This window comes from Mya arenaria, chromosome 10 (assembly GCF_026914265.1).
Source record: "Mya arenaria isolate MELC-2E11 chromosome 10, ASM2691426v1".
In the NCBI taxonomy this organism is placed as follows: Eukaryota; Metazoa; Mollusca; class Bivalvia; order Myida; family Myidae; genus Mya; species Mya arenaria.
The window spans coordinates 31,716,029-31,732,529 of record NC_069131.1 but is presented as its reverse complement, the minus strand read 5'-3'; the positions used below and the strand labels follow the sequence as shown (position 1 = coordinate 31,732,529).

Sequence of the window (16,501 nt, the reverse complement as noted above, 5' to 3'; positions counted from 1 at the left end):
TTGATAAGGTGTCTTTTGTCAGAGAAAATAATTACATTACGACACTGACAATCTGAGTGACTTGCCATAAACTGTTTCGGCTATCTGAGTGCATTTCTTCCATATTCGCAACTCGCCTTCTTTTAAACATCCCTCAAAATAAATGTTGCAGTGTGTAACACAGAAGACCAAAGGCAAATTGTTCAAAAGGAGTTCTGTATGAAGCCCATCACAGATGACACGCCTTTATCATTCTTTCTTCCGGCAACACATGGTCAGGGACTCTGCTCCTATGCGCTTCTCGACTTCTTGTTACGAAAGCAAAACTCCTTTCTTGACGAATGTGGACTCGGAAAAAGGTACTTATACATCCTGGTTTAATCGATTGATATGTATGTGTATTTATTATATTGTCTCAGTGTACAACAAAGAGAATTGCAAAGAAATGTTTTCATTAATAATTTACTTATATCAAAAACACATTTTCTAAACTACACTCAATAGAATGTATCTATTCTTAATTTGCACGATGATTTTAAATGCTATTTTTCCTAGGTTATAAATCACAATTTTGAGTTTGGAGTTTCATTCATTTATATGGGCGTTCTATTGTCTTAAACACTGAGAGATAAATCCGTATAAATTATCAATGTTGATTAGTTTGTACAAAATTATATTCGGATTTGTAAAACAATTTAAAGCTAAAACACTGAAAAATACGAACAGTTAAATGAAGCTTGTCAAACAAAAAGTGCATATGTGTTTGGTTCCAATCATTTACGCTAGAGTAACGTTCTATTTTTGACGTCATAATCATCTTCCGGAATATTTCTACCTAATTTAAAGGCGATATGTAGTTTAAAAATATTGTGAAAATTGACTCCAGTGCAGTCGAATGAGATAAATGACGATTTAACAGCCACTTACATTCTTGTAGTGTCAGAATCAGAACTAGATCTCGTCTGACTAAAGACGTATGTTACTGAGTATTTACAACCAAGAATGATTGAGCGCGCTTATCCCATTATACAATGATGCGAAGTAGATTTCTTATTTCGTCTTTAAAGGTATACTTAGTTAATGCATTTGGTATATCCGACCCGGAATACCAAGCTCTGTTTGAGTTTTGATTAATAATGAATCATGTCTGTTTCTGTTGCGGTCCGCCAATCTTAACTATAAATTCGAAATCTCGGAACCCATGTGCTGTGTTCTATCATAGCCTGTCTTTTCACGTCCAGGCGCACCCAGTTTTACTTGACATCGAATAATGTTCATTATGTCCGATTTTCCGGTATAAAGTCGATCTGCCATTGAACATTGATATTAGTACAGTAACATTTGCTTTGTTTCTTTCCTTAATATAGCGACTATGCCATCGTACTGCTCCCGACGATTTGAATTTCTATACATCTTCTGAAGTGTATGAGTAAAAATAATGGCGGCTTAATTCATATTATGAAATCATATTTCTACATCTTCTGTCTTCACCGTGACGACAACACTACTATCGATAATAATATTTTTATTTCACATTCAGTATCAACTTGTTATTACTGATTTATACGTTAAACCGTGCAATAAGTGGTGTGCGTATACTTTATCCGCACTCATTGCATGGTGTTACAGGTTCCCTTTCTGATATGAGTATAAGTACACTAAGGAAGACAAAGAAATACATATGGTGTAAACAGTAAAACAAATAAAAATAAATTCAAATCAAATGAACATGTTTTATACTCAGAGATGAATAACTATAATGCAAACATAAGGCTGACTCGGGTAATAACTTGTCATAATGCCAAGGTTAATTTTGATTGCCAGATGAATAGCCCAATAGTAATAGACTTGTGAAACGTAAAAATACCCCGGTGAATCAAGAACATGAGTTGTATTAAGGTTAATATTCTTCTTCTCGGGCACTTCAATAACATAAATGGTTAATAACCGAAGACTGTAGATGTTTCTTTATTTCTTTTACCTATGAAATGTCAACAAAGTGATTAGGTTATACCATATGCTTTTTACAGATGTTTGTTCATATATAAAACAATTTACAAACACAACATACACAAAATAACATAGGCAGGAATTAGTGTATACAGGCAAAATTAGCAGATAAATGATGTTCTTTGTTTTCGATGCATAATAGTAATTTGTCTGTCGAATTTGTTTATCTCTTAATAGGAAAAGCGTGAAACCAACTGGTTTGACAACTGCACATTTGATCAGCTACGACCACGAAAATGATATCATTCCATTGATAATTGCCAATTGCCAAAGCACATTCGTAATTGGACAGGAAAACCGAATTGAATACGACTTCGAAGGGTTGCAGAGGCAGCTTGTAGACCAGTATCTGATATCGAAGTCCAATATAGACATCAAATCCCACTTGAAGGTATGGCAAATATGCACTTCAATATGCAGTTGCGATAATAATATGCTAAATGTCAGATAAAATAAGGTTATCGACAAACTTAGAAGTGCATTTAGTCATTTGATGTTCCTGCCAAGACGAAATACCTCGTAAAAGAGACAAACAAAGGCCATTTTCCACCTTTCGTTTCTTAAATTATTATGACATCAACTGCCACAAACCAGTTTGGTAAACATTATCGTATACGGTGTAAAGATGAGAACGAAATATCGCAACATAACTTAAATATATGCCAGCAAACATAGTCTGTGATTATGAGAGTCATTCAAAGAATTTACAAGGTTAAGCAATTATAACAACAAAACACTTATATTTTATTGGTATGTTTATGCCAATTTGGCAAAAATATCAAAAGCAAAAATATCTAGACATAAGATTCATTTTACGAAAAGATATCCAGAGCTTGATTCGTCTAATAAAGCAATCAACATTTGCGACTGACTGTACCCCTTATGGAGCGCAAACAAGGCGTCCTAAATTTTAAAACTTATAATAATAGTTAAGCTGCACTTTGCTGACAATAATTTATAAAGCGTTATGTTGTGAATCGATAAGTTTACTCCTTTGACTGACAAATAGTGTTTTTCAAAAATTATTTTGAAGTGATTGGCATACCAACCATTCCCATATAATGTCTAAACAATTAAACGGGACATGCTATGGTACTACTCTTCGCTATCCATACATCGTCGCCCTCTCTTCAAACTGTAATTGTGCTTGTTTTTTTTACCATTTTCAAATAATTGGTCAAAAAATGCTGTGTACTCATTTCGTTAAATCTCCAAACAGAATATTTAAAGAAAAATATTAGGTTGAGGAATAGAAATGTGAAAAATAACTGATTTGAATTAATAAGTTAGGTACACTTATTCAGTTCAATTCTGATATATATATGTAAACACGTCACTGAAAACATTTGCAATAGTACAAAGGACGGCTGTTGATATGATGTATGACCAAAAACATCTGTATTAATAAATGCCTTCGTATTTCTTTGCACGTAAACGTATTCAGGAAAAAAGTAGAGAGTGAGGGTGTCATTATATATTAATGCTAGTTTAACGGAATGCCGTTTAATCAGTAATAGTGTTAAGGTTATGTTCCGTTATGGCAGTCTTGGTTAACAAACGTTTTTCCGCTTATATTTTCTAGCACATATTCTGTAAACTAAATGCCGTCTCTATGATAATTGTAGATCGATACGATGCAATATGTAACAGAAGTAACAAGAGCGGACGCGTTTAAGTCTTTGCAGGAGAAAATACAGCAAGTAAGTTGGCATTTGGCATAACAGTCAGTTCAATAAATATTTATATATATATGTATATTATAAGTAAGTAAATTGTTTATTATAGTGGCATGTGTACGTAGCATAATTACATTTCACAATGAAGGGTTTAACATTCACACCCGGCCCATAGAGGCTTTATGTTACATATATATCGGCGGTATATGAAACATAATTTGATTATTTTCATATAAAACATAAGTTGAATATTACAGTGCAGATATACAAACAATCAAGTACTATTTTACGTAGCACCAATGACTGGAATTAAGATAGAAATAATCAATCGATTATAGTGCAATTATTGCAAAATGATATATCCAAGTGATACATACATTGTAGACAATGATTGTGTAAGAAATATAATAAAAAAATAAAGATGTGTATGTGTACAATGTACATCTGCTTTTAACAGTAATAATAGAGCGAATACAAATTTATCAACATGATATCAGAAGTTAAGAGAATAGGATGTTTCGTCTTTTACAATATATTTTGCTTATTGTCGGACATGGTTTTGCATTAAATGTGTGATTTTTCATAAATCAAACAGATTTAACAAGTCATCATTGGACAAAAAATGTCCAAAACAGGTGGTTTTATTAATTTCGTACATTTGACATTTAAGAACAATATATATATACTTTCAAATGTATTACCGTAACCTACCTGCACCCGTTATAAAAAATAAAGATGCGTCGGTCTATCATTCCAGGTTGAATTAGGTGAGGAACACAAGCATTCTATTATCCAAGAATTGCAAGATTTACCGGACCTGTGCAATTCGATAGATCAGCTCGTCGTGACTATAAACTTCCTTCGAACATTGGGTGGAGATGCGAAAATATTTTTGAATATGTTTATGACAAAGACGCTCCTTTTAGAAAAGACTGCCTTGTGTAGCCAAAAGGTACACCTATTCGTAAAAAAGTATTGCTTAAAGTCAGTGCATCTAAATAAAGCATGCGATGTCTAGCGAAAGAGCATTCAGCGAGATATATAGAAGCAACGACGAAGACCAATAAACCAATAAAATACTTGGAATCTTCAGACTGTTATGATAATGTCTGTTTTAAAGTTTTGATAAAAACATACGAACTTCTTTCCGTGCTTTTAGGTACATTACTTAATAAAGTCTAGTTTCAATTTTGCAGTTAAGATGTACTTTTTTGCTACTATCAGACCAGAAGGGTTTTTGAATGATAACTTAAACCAATATGTATATATCTGTATATACATATTTACTTAGAAAAGAATTCTGATAATTTCACGCTTTTATGTACTGTCTTATTCTTGATCCGTTTTGATCAAACGTTGTGTGTATTATCTCAAGCTTTAGATATACACAAGTGAGACACTTGTGTAAAACATCAAAAATGTGTGTTATAACTCAAGTACATGCCTTGCTATAAATTGCAGTGTTTGACCTTTAATCAATAGTATCGATGATCTATGCAATCTGTCAAAGGATGTGTTTTTTTTTCAAAATTCTCTTTTTTCAGGCTAGACAAGTTTGCACACTCGGACACGTACGATCTCTGTGGCTGCTATTTTCTCTACGAAAGTCGATGCTGATGGTAGATCGCCATTTTCAACATGATGTATGTAAAGCTTTTTAATAGTTTCGTTGGTTTATTAAAACCGCGTCTGGTTTCATAAAAAAAGTAGCACTAGCAAATGTATGTGTTAGAGAATCCCTCGGACAGTCGCGTTGGTATATACCGTATACAAATACATTATGGACCAAGCCTGGTTTTAGAATTAAAAAGACGATCACTACTTAAGTATGATTATGGTCATGATCTTATGACCATATGCAATAGATATAAACTAAATATTTAACCTATAAAATCAATCAAGGGCAACTAGTCAAATGGTTGTCGGTTCGATCCCACAAGGTTACTTTATCACAGCCTCTGAAAAGGGACTCAAGTACTGGTTTTTCCCCACTTACTTTCTCATGGCCTCTAAAAAGGTTTTACCCAGGAATCGGACTCGAGAGTGGTTATATAAACTATCACAGCTTTCGTCACAATCGAGCTAAATGAAATTTGTATAAACTAAACCACCGAATTGTGTTGTGTTTGAAAATCCAAGTGTCTTTAATTGGCAGCTGGAGCTAATTATATAAAACTGCTTGTTTCTTACAATTTGTCAAAGTTAGCCAAAATGTTCAAAAATTCGCCAATATGTAAAAATTCTTTACATCTTACCAATCAAATCAATTATATAAACAATTTAGCTAAAGGGCAACCTTTTTACAGCTTAGGAAGGTTTTATATCATTGTCTGCTGAAGAGTTGATGTGTTGAAAAGGTATTTGATGCGAACTTAAATACGCCGTTTTACTGTTGCGTTACTGTATAATAGTTTGCAGGGGCGTAACTGGGCCTATTACGAAGTATAGGCCCACTTAGTACGGGGGCTCGGGGTACCTCCCCCGAGATTTTTTTAAACTATAGATCCAATATGGTTGGATTTGGTGTATATCTGGAGCCTTTTTAGTCATCAAAAATAGCTTCATAATGCACTTGACTAAAATTTATTTTTGTCTTACGTATAATGTTCAGTAAGAGAACTGAAATACAAAGCTTTGATATTACATGTTATCATTGTCAAAAAGCTTCAAAATAGAAAATATGTATTTAATGGTTAAACAAGCGTGTCTAGTTGGTTTTGTTTACGATGATATATCGAGTGTCTTTAAATGAAATCCAAGTTCCTGCATTTAACTGAAGCAAAGGCGTTGATGATTTTATTAATGTCTATCTCAACATCGCGATGAATATGTAGGACGCCAAGTGAGGATAGCCTCTCGCCGGTCATTGTTGAACGAAGGTATGTCTTGATACGCCTCATGGAACTGAAGGAGCGCTCACATGAGGCGGATGTGGCAGGCATGGTCAGCAGTATCTGTAGTATAATGGATATGCAGGGATAAGCTGCCTCCGATGTCTTGTTGAGTGTCGCCAGCAGTGTCGAAGGCTTTGCATCATTCAGCTGCCATCGCAGATTCCACCTCCTTACTTCCTCGCTGAACTCTTGCCGAGTCTTGGGCAGGTCTGGTTCATAGGCCTCGTAGATCCTGTCCACATTGGCCGGCAGGAGACCTTCAAATTTGGTCGGAATTAACCATTGAGCCTGGAAGCGCTCTTCATTCTTCAGGATACGAGTATCCATTTCTTGAAGCAGGTGGTCAACAAAAACGTAGAAGACGGAGACCTTCCAATACCGACTCGGGTCCTGTACATCATAGTTCGCCCTGTTCCTCTGTCTGGCTGCTTGTCGTGGCACTGCTGGGTCAATCTAGGTAAAACAAAAATAAAACATTCGATCGATATCGTTAATTGCCGAATCGATTAAACCATTCGGTAGAAGAATGCAAAATACCTAATAGAAGTTTACCAAGTATATCTGGATCTTATTATATTTAAATCGAAATATAAAAGCAGCTAGCACATTTTTTTTAAATTATCAGTCTGCAATCTGGAAAAAACACGATGCATTTCGAACTGTTACAAATACGTTTTTATCATTGTGTTCCGTTGAACTGTAAATTATTGCGTTAAGACGCTTTGCTGTATGCACCAGTAGATCAATACATATATTTATCGGCAACCACATGAAATCAACATGCAAACACAGGTAATATGTGCACACATATACCTGGAACTCGTCAGCTAAGGTCACAGCTTCCTGATAAAGGGCATCCCCCTTATGACCACCTTCGTTTGCTCGATTGCCTTCAAGAGATCCATGTCCACCTAGATGTAAATTAGAGATAGGTATATATTATGTGTATGCATAAATTCACTGTTTCATCTTGTATGTAAAGGAAAGGAAAACAGACAGATACTTTTTACCTGAAGATTTACTTTTAATTATAAATTACCATACATAAATCTCAAGGATCAACACGTTTTGTTCTGAGAATAATTCTGAAATTCATGAAGTTATTATTTATTTATGTATTTGTTGTGGGTTTTTTTTCCATTTAAATACGTTATCTTTTGTTTTAAATATTAACTTAAGTCGCACGTAGTAATAAGCACAAACTATTACCGCTTGAAGAACTGCTGTAAGTCCTACTAGATTGCTTAAGATGTGCTCTGTTGCCACAAGAGTAACAATAAACTGGATCTGCAGAATAGCGTTGAGGTGATCGTTGGCTTTGACGTCACCATTTTCCTGCAGAGTTTCGAGCGCATGGACGACAACGCGGTAGGCATTCTTGAATGTACGAAGCGCATCTGCCCTGCTCATCCACCTTGTTTCACACAAGGTCTTCAACTTCGGTCGGCCTTCCATCGCTTGCTTTGTAACAACGTCTTCTGACAGTTCATTTACAAATGTTGTGAGGCGTTTCGCAGAGTAGTCAAACGCAAAGGCGATATCCTGCACTGTAGACATCATGGTCCTGACGCATGGAAGTTTGGAGCTGTGGACCAATGACAGGTTTAGGCAATGTGACTTACAATGGGTGTAGTGAGCGAGTGGAAATATTTCACGGATGAGCGCCTGAACACCATTGTACTTGCCCGCCATGTTTCCTGCGCCATCATAATACTGGCCCCGAATCTTCAAAATATCTAAGCCAGTGCCTTGCAGATATTCGAGTATGCCTTGTGCCAAATATACTCCCTTTATAGACTTGCAAGTGACAAACCCTAAAAACTGTTCGCGAACGACATCATTCTCTTCTACCTTTGAAACAAAAACGAAAGCAAACAGAAAGTTGTTCCTTTGTTGAACACTCAGTTGCCTCATCAGTCATAATAGAGAAGAAACCGGACAGTTTATAGTCATATATGATTGTATTGACAGCTTGAACGGCACAGATACCCAACAGTTCGTTTTGAATGTCCGGCGAAGTGTACTTTGCGTTTGATTGAGCATTTGACAGATGATCTGCCAGAATTTCGTCATTCCTTGCTTTGGACTGCAAAATTGCCATAAAATTACTCCTGTCCTCAGTATGTCCTCTTACAGCAATGTTCTGCTTTCCTAGGATAACCAAGGTTTCAATAAGTTCATACAGCACATGCCTGTTTCGCTCCGCTGTGCATTTAATAGACGATGACAATTGCTGATTAATGGAGAGAGTTTAACCAGTGGATACATCAACAAAATTTTCAGCAAGAACTGAACAACCTCTGTGATTTGTAGACGATGCATGCGTTTTGACAAGTTTCGAAAAGTTCTTCCAGTCGTTAACAGGGGTCCTGATAAACGTCTTTTCCTTCTCACCTTTCGAAAACACCAGGCAACAAGCACAGAACACAGCGTCCTTCTTCAGGGAGTAGCGTAACCATGTGTGCTCGGACAACCAGCTAGCATTAAACTTTCTCTCCTTACCGCCAATATTTCTAAAATGACATGAAGCATTATAATTATACAACATAACATGCATAGCAGAATACTATGGTAGCATATAACTGCCGTAAGATAACCTGTGAACGTTCGCAATATTTTTCGTGTTAACCACTTAATTTTCGCGATAATTATCTAGATATCTAGTTAATATTCGCGAAACATTTTCGGTAACATAAATATCACTAAACTAAAACCTGGCTTGAAAGTGCCCAGAACTCCCACCTGTTACTTGTTTTAGTTGAACACCATTAACATGTTAGCTACTTATGGTTTGTGAATTTCACTTAATAAGTGACAAAATAACTGGTAATGATAAGATTCGTATTACCACTTCTCTATTAATGCATTTTTGGCTTTAAGCAGTAACTGGTTATCTAGTTATGATTTGAGAATACCAATTAATAAGTAACATAATAACTGGTTATTTAACTAGATAAGATATCTATCTTACCAAAAAAGGATCCCGAATATTAACTAGATAGCTAGATAATTAACGCGAAAATTAAATGGTTAACACGAAACAATTCGCAAACCCAGTCAAGCTAACTTACGGCAGTAGTATGCCATATATTATAGAAAAAAATGACAGTAAATCGTTAAATATTGTATTGACGGGCATGTATGCGGATGCATAGATGAATAGATGGGTGAACGAACGGACGATCTGACGGACGAACGGAAGGGCAAAGTAACAGTAAAACATAGTACTGAGCAGTATATATTTATACATTTTTCGTGACGGATGAAAAGGTGAATAGGCCATTGTGATAAAAGGAACGGAGGGATTGATTATTTATGAACTGTAAAATAGTGTACTGTAGCGTTATTCTTCTTCTTCTTCCAAATAGGTACATTCCACACTTTGGTGGGTCGTCGTACCGTGTTTACATAAATTGGCATAAGTTTATTTAAGTTTTATACACCGTTTGATGAGAAAATTGTCAAAAACTGACATAAACTTGGTATCGATGTGTACAATGCACTGAAACTAACTTACTGAAGTACCACGTACATGTAGTTAACAATTAATATATTTTAGCAGTTTATTTTCGTATTTCTTTCATTAAAAAAACTACTTGGTATGTATACCTATTACAGTTCATTCTTATGCGTATTGGCTAGTCGATATTTTCACGTTATATTCTAAGTTAGGTATAGCTTAAATATTTCATGAATTAAGGGTAAGCCTTTGTAACACAGTAGATACAACGCTGGACTGCAGTTTTGGCGACACCGTTTCGAACCCTGTCTCCGAATCGATTTTTTTTACATTTTGGTATTTTCTTTACAATTATGATATCAAAGAGTATAACATTTTATTAAATAATTGTCCTGAGATTCGTTACAGAGAAAAAACTTTTTTGGAGCCAATTTGGTGTACAGTATCGTCCTTTTAAACTAAGAAGTAACTACGAACATAATATATCCATACAGCAGAAAAATGCAAAATATCAAATATTAAGGTTACATTGTGTATAATGTAATTCCTTCCTACCATTTGTTCTATGATAAACTAAGACAATAATAATTTATTTTTGTCCGAAATTTTCGAAACTTTTCCGATTAAAGATCTGTCAGCCACACGTACCTCGATGGAAATTTGAAATCACTGACCAACTCCCACTTCTGTGATAAAAGTCTGAGTTTGAATTCATCATTCCACGAACCATCGGAATCTCCAGGGGAAACATGTTGAATGATATTCAAAATATGCTGCCGCTTCGAAACTTATATTGTAAACAAAACCGAGTTAAACAGACGCTCATTGAAATCACGCGCTTGCCGGTTGTTGTAGAAATATTATCGAATCGATTTGTTAAACGGCTCGACTGTCTTAAAAAAAGGCACTAAACTTGTTTGCAAAAAAATGCTTAGTTAACCTTGAGTGTTAACTTGAATGTAAAGTAGGCATAAGCTGTCACCCCCTTACCTTTCAGTTTTTATAGCAGATTTGGACTTTTTGTATTTTTCATTTTTGGAAACGATGTGTAGGCCCGGGCCTACCGTGCCTATTGGAGCTACGCCGATGGTTTGTATAACAAACCAGACACTTAATCAACGGCATCTGACAAAAGAACAAAATTACCTCATTTGTGTTGAAACTAATAATAACATATAAAAAATCTACTTGATAAAGGTGGTGTTTGAGCATATCGATGATAAATTCCATCAGCCGATACCGGACAACGTGAAAAAAGAGTTCGAAGTATATGTAAGGGGGCTTCCGGAAGATGTGCATGCGCAGTTTGTGTCGTTTGTACATGAGTGTCTATTACTACATATTGCCACCTCAGACGTAGGTCGCCGGGATGATCCGGATTATGTTGACACATCTGGGACAAGGTATGCCATATATCTATGAGCACGAAAAAAAGTGTTACACAACGAGTAACTCCAATGTATAAACGTAAATAAACATATAGAATTAAAAATACATGTCTATGTGGAATTTTTGAATCTTGTCAAATTAGGTACAACAATCAAATAAACATAAATTTAAAATACCAAAGTCATGGTAGGCATTTAAACATGTGTTCAATATATATATATATGAAATATACAAATTACGGGTACCCTCACATTTTATGTTCATATTGTCATTCATTTTTTTTTTTTTTGCAATAACGTCTACCAGTGAGTTTTAATAAACACGTGATCTTCTCCATTACAGTCTCAGAGATACATTAACGAACTACAATGACGAAAACCCCGATGTTCCATTTAATGAGGTCTTGGGAAACCTTCCAAATGGACTCTTGCAAGTGCACACTGTTTACGCTTGGATCGCAGCCTATATTGAGCTCACTCAAAAGATGTATATGACACGAAGACACAATCAAAGGTTCTGAAATGCAGCGTAAGACATTTTCAAAGTGCTATTTCATTCCACAGCATAAAGTATGCACGTATTTACGAGACAACAATGGTTACAGTTGAACATTTGTATAATATTTAGGACTTCATATATTGCTTTTGGTTGACCTTTTCATATTTGAATATTATGTAATTGCTATTGGCTATTTTGTGGGCGTTATTATCTGATTTGTTTTGTATTTTCATATGATATATGCTTATTATTCGCTTTCATGATTATTTGCACTTATTGTTTTACCAGACAACTATTTTGATCACAATGTATTTTAGTATTGATAGTTTTGGCACATCTGTTTTAAACTGTATTCCACTTTTAATAATGTGGTAATTTGTAAAGGGAAGGTTACTGTTGATCATTGTGTAGTTAAACAATTTTATAGTATGCGTTTGATGAAAACTCCTAATTGAATTTGTCCGATGCTAAGACGCGATTCGTTTTTTTATTTGTTTGTAACTGTTCGTGGTAAATATGCTTCGTAAGATTTTCATGTTTGTGCTTCAATAAAAAGACGGTTTTGTATTTTACCACTTGCAAATGAAACATGGTGTACATGTATGTGTAGTGTACTCTGTCCCGTGTTTAATATAAAAGATTTTTAAATACATGACTTGTAAATGCTATCGTGTACTTTGTAGTTCCTGTTTTATACGTTGTTTTAGCTGTTGAGAATGTTATTATTGACCGAATTGAAGTTTGGAAATAAAGACTTAATATTGACGTGACTATATGTAAGAATGGACTACTATATTTAATACGTAGTGTACTGTTATTTTGTTTTTAGGTTAATAAGTTCTTTTGAAACAATAGAATTAGTGCGTCTTAGTGTTGCGATTTTCCATATTGTTACAGTGAAAATAACAAACTATATTATTGTGGGAAAATACACATCTGATATTGTAAAATATTTGCTATAACTTGTGATTGTTATAGCACAGTGTTTGTTTGTTGTTGTTTTTTATTGTGTGTGCGCTTTTCTGTGTCTTCATTTTTATGTATTGAGAATTGTTGTGTTGTGTTGTTTGACCCTGTAGTTTTTACTGTATTATGAATGTTTATATGATTGTATGTTTTGTATATATTACTTTTCTGTATGTATATTTTGTATATGAATCCATTTGTTTTGAGCATGTTCCTTGAATATCTTTGATTCATTAGCATGTGATATTCGATTATTAACACATACTGTGTGATATAATGACATTAACATAGTTGAGCTAGATTAGAGTGGTGATGTTTCAAAAATGATGCTTTTTATTGGTTTGTTGGAAGAGCAGACTAGTATAATCTTACATATAGACCGCCTTTCATTTTGATTGACGTTTATTCAATGATGTTACAAATTAATTTATAATTATTTTTAATATGTTTCATGTTGAATTGCTTTTGTTTTCATTTTGTAACGCTGTACATACTTGGCTTTAACATAACCTCATAAAATAGTTAAATGGTATCTTGATGGACTGTTAAAATTGAAACACAATGCACGTGTATAAGATATGTACATAGTATTGTTGATTTGTTTATTTAAAGTATAGGTTTTACTTTGATTTATAATGGATGCACAAATTTCGAGATATATTCAAAATCAGTGTTCGTTATAATTTTAGAAAAAGTTGTTACAATATATTTGAAATATTTGCAAGATTTACTATTCGATTGTGAAACTGCAACAGATTTTGTTTTAAATTGATATGGCTTGAAACATACCTTGAAAAATATCCTTCGAATAATATGCAGGCTCTTATTGCAACACTTGAAGATCCGTATCAATCAATAGGTTTGGTGTAGGAAAAATTAGTTCACATTAATGTTTGGTCCCTTTGTTGTATTCAGAAATCTTTTATCTTAAATATTTTTACATGATGTTTACATATTTATCTTGTTATATTTATTGTGTACATGTTACGTCTTTTATAAGTTGATTTTGTTTTAAACTGCAATTTGTCAGGATAAAATGTCATCTTTTACATGAAAAACTTGCTTTCTTTTCAATCGTACTCTGAACATAAATTATGTAGATTTGCATTCCAAATAAAAAGTTTGTGTAAGCTTTATTTCGTTTCGAGTGCACTTATAGCGTGTAATATGCTTAGAAGGATTAACTGAGTTTTTATAATGCAATGAAAATTATTATGTTAGTGTACGATCGTGAAGTATGAAGAGGTCGTTACAACTTTCATCGTGCTGACCTAATGTTTTCTTAAATTGATGAACTGTATTTCTAGGGTTTATGATTGTGTCTGCATTATATGTTGCTTGTTACATATCGGTTATTATTATATCGTATGCATTGGTTGTAGCTGCGTAGTTATCAAAAAGTATGTTATTATCTTAGACAGATCATATATTTATATTAAAGCTGATATGTGACAAATTTTATGATAAATAATGACGAACGATTGTCATTTGTATCCGCGGTTGAATGTTGTTTATTAAAAAAACTTCAGTAAGCTTTTTCCTGTTTAGATATTCAAAATTTTACTAATATTTAAGGTTTACAAAGCATAGATTTTCATTTTGTAACATTCGACTTTCGGGACAATTTGGGAAGATGTCATTTTATAAATCTACTTTGAGTGTTTTAACAATTCTTTGTTTCCCTGACATCTTCGTATTTGTTTAAATGTTTGCTTTATTTATATACATATTTTGAAATACGTTACTAAGTTCGTATCTAAGCCAATTGGCTCATTATAATTGTGTTGGCTTTCTTTAGTTGTAGTTTTCTTTTTATGAAAGATTTTGGCTTCAGTTCATGTAAGTAATATCACACATGATTGCTACAGAACTATCAAAAGCTTCAACATATGTGTTTTACATTTTATAATAATAAAACAATAGTACTTATTTTAAACATCATGCTATTAACTGTTCAAATCAATTTTAGTTCACATTCTTTGAAAGAATGTGCAAAACTTAAGCTTACATGGATTGCTTTTCTTCCCAGCACTGTTTGATTTGATAAATGTCGATATACCTTTGTACTTTGAATATTAGACCCAACACATTATAGTAAGAATTTTTGTCTCATTTGTTTTAGATATAATTTATTCATCCACTGCTATCAATCAAGCTTTTGTTGTGTTTGGTTCACACAGTTACGAATTATTGTTTTTCAACTATATTATCTGCATTGCATTAAAGTTATTTACCAAAATATGTTTTGAATGTCAAATATAAAAAGTGGCATCAAGCATGTAGATTCGGTAATTACATTAATAATGATGCATTGTTCTTCTCCATGATTATATAAACTCATATCCATTTTAAATATATATGGTACTCTCAAACATGGTAGTTATAAATTTAAAACAAAAAAGTGTGTCAATGGTTTTAGAAAAGAGACGTGGATTGAAGTATAATTAAGATCAAACACACCATTGCAGTGATAAATTAATTGCATGTTATGGATGGTTAAACGTTTCTAAGAAACTGTATAAGTGTGCTTTATTAAGCCATTATTCTCATTACTTATCATTTATATTGTACGACGTATGACTCTGTAAGAAGTAGTTATACTTTTATAGAGCCATTATATGTCCTCATTTTTTCATGCATTATTTTGGTGGCAAGCACTTAATACATCTGGGATTTGATTTTGATAATACTTCTTTGCAATTCGTAAATATGCTAAAATGTCTACATTTAAATCTTGGCATACATACCATGTTTGATGTTTACAATAAATCATTTTACATTAATGTGTTGTCTTGTTACCGGCCCCCGATTAAGTATTTGAATATGCATTATTTAACGAATAAATCAAAATCCCAAAATGCCGTTGATCACATGCACATTTATTAAATAGTAATATGAATATCTCGAGCAAAATTTTATAAATGATACTCGAAGGAAAACATATTTTATTAAATAATTGAAACAAAACTTAAAGAATTTCTATTTGTTTCGAATGTTTCGAAACATAAACAGTTCCCGGTGAGTTTCCCAAATATGTTCCTATCATCCACTACTCTATAATACTCAACCGGATAATAAAAGTTTAAATTTCATTTCTTTTTCTATTCCCTTAAATATTGCCTGATTTGACCATAAAATATGGACATCGAATATTTTTTCCATATTAATTACACACTGTGTCTTATGGTTCTGTATCACACAGTAGCCTAGTGTGCATGTGCAAAATCAAACTTCGGCAATAATACGCATTCGAAATAGGACCTGTCGTCGAATTTAAATTTTTTAGAAAACTACTCCTACTTCTATTTCGCATATTATCTTAAAGGTATAAAAAACACAATACTATGATGTTGGTCCGTTGATCTGTGGGATAGTGCCACTTCCCGTTGCTTGTGCAATAAAATATTGCACTCGACCTTCCGTCTCGTGCGAAATGGATTTACGCAAGCAACTTGAAAGTCTATATCCCAATAATCAACCGACTAACATTATATTCCCTATTTATTGCCTTAATCAATTTGCTCATCAGTGGTTCACGTTTGTGTTTGCAAATACTATTCTAACGACTATCAATTGCACATGCATCTAACGACTGATCACCCGACATCCTTCAACTATAATATTTATTT

General features: G+C 33.7%; 1 protein-coding gene across 2 annotated transcripts in view; it reads left to right on the top strand.

The window, feature by feature from the left end:
- Nucleotides 1–15,655, top strand: part of LOC128206749 (E3 ubiquitin-protein ligase rnf213-alpha-like) — a 91,373-nt gene extending 75,718 nt beyond the window's left edge. For both annotated transcript variants that reach the window (XM_052909419.1, XM_052909420.1), the window contains 7 exons: nt 152–338; nt 2,167–2,380; nt 3,615–3,689; nt 4,423–4,617; nt 5,210–5,308; nt 11,217–11,422; nt 11,751–15,655. In XM_052909419.1, coding sequence (XP_052765379.1) covers nt 152–338; nt 2,167–2,380; nt 3,615–3,689; nt 4,423–4,617; nt 5,210–5,308; nt 11,217–11,422; nt 11,751–11,928 — 1,154 coding nt within the window. In that variant the 3' untranslated portion in view covers nt 11,929–15,655. The remainder of the gene's footprint in view (nt 1–151; nt 339–2,166; nt 2,381–3,614; nt 3,690–4,422; nt 4,618–5,209; nt 5,309–11,216; nt 11,423–11,750) is intronic.
- Nucleotides 15,656–16,501: the final 846 nt, after the last annotated feature.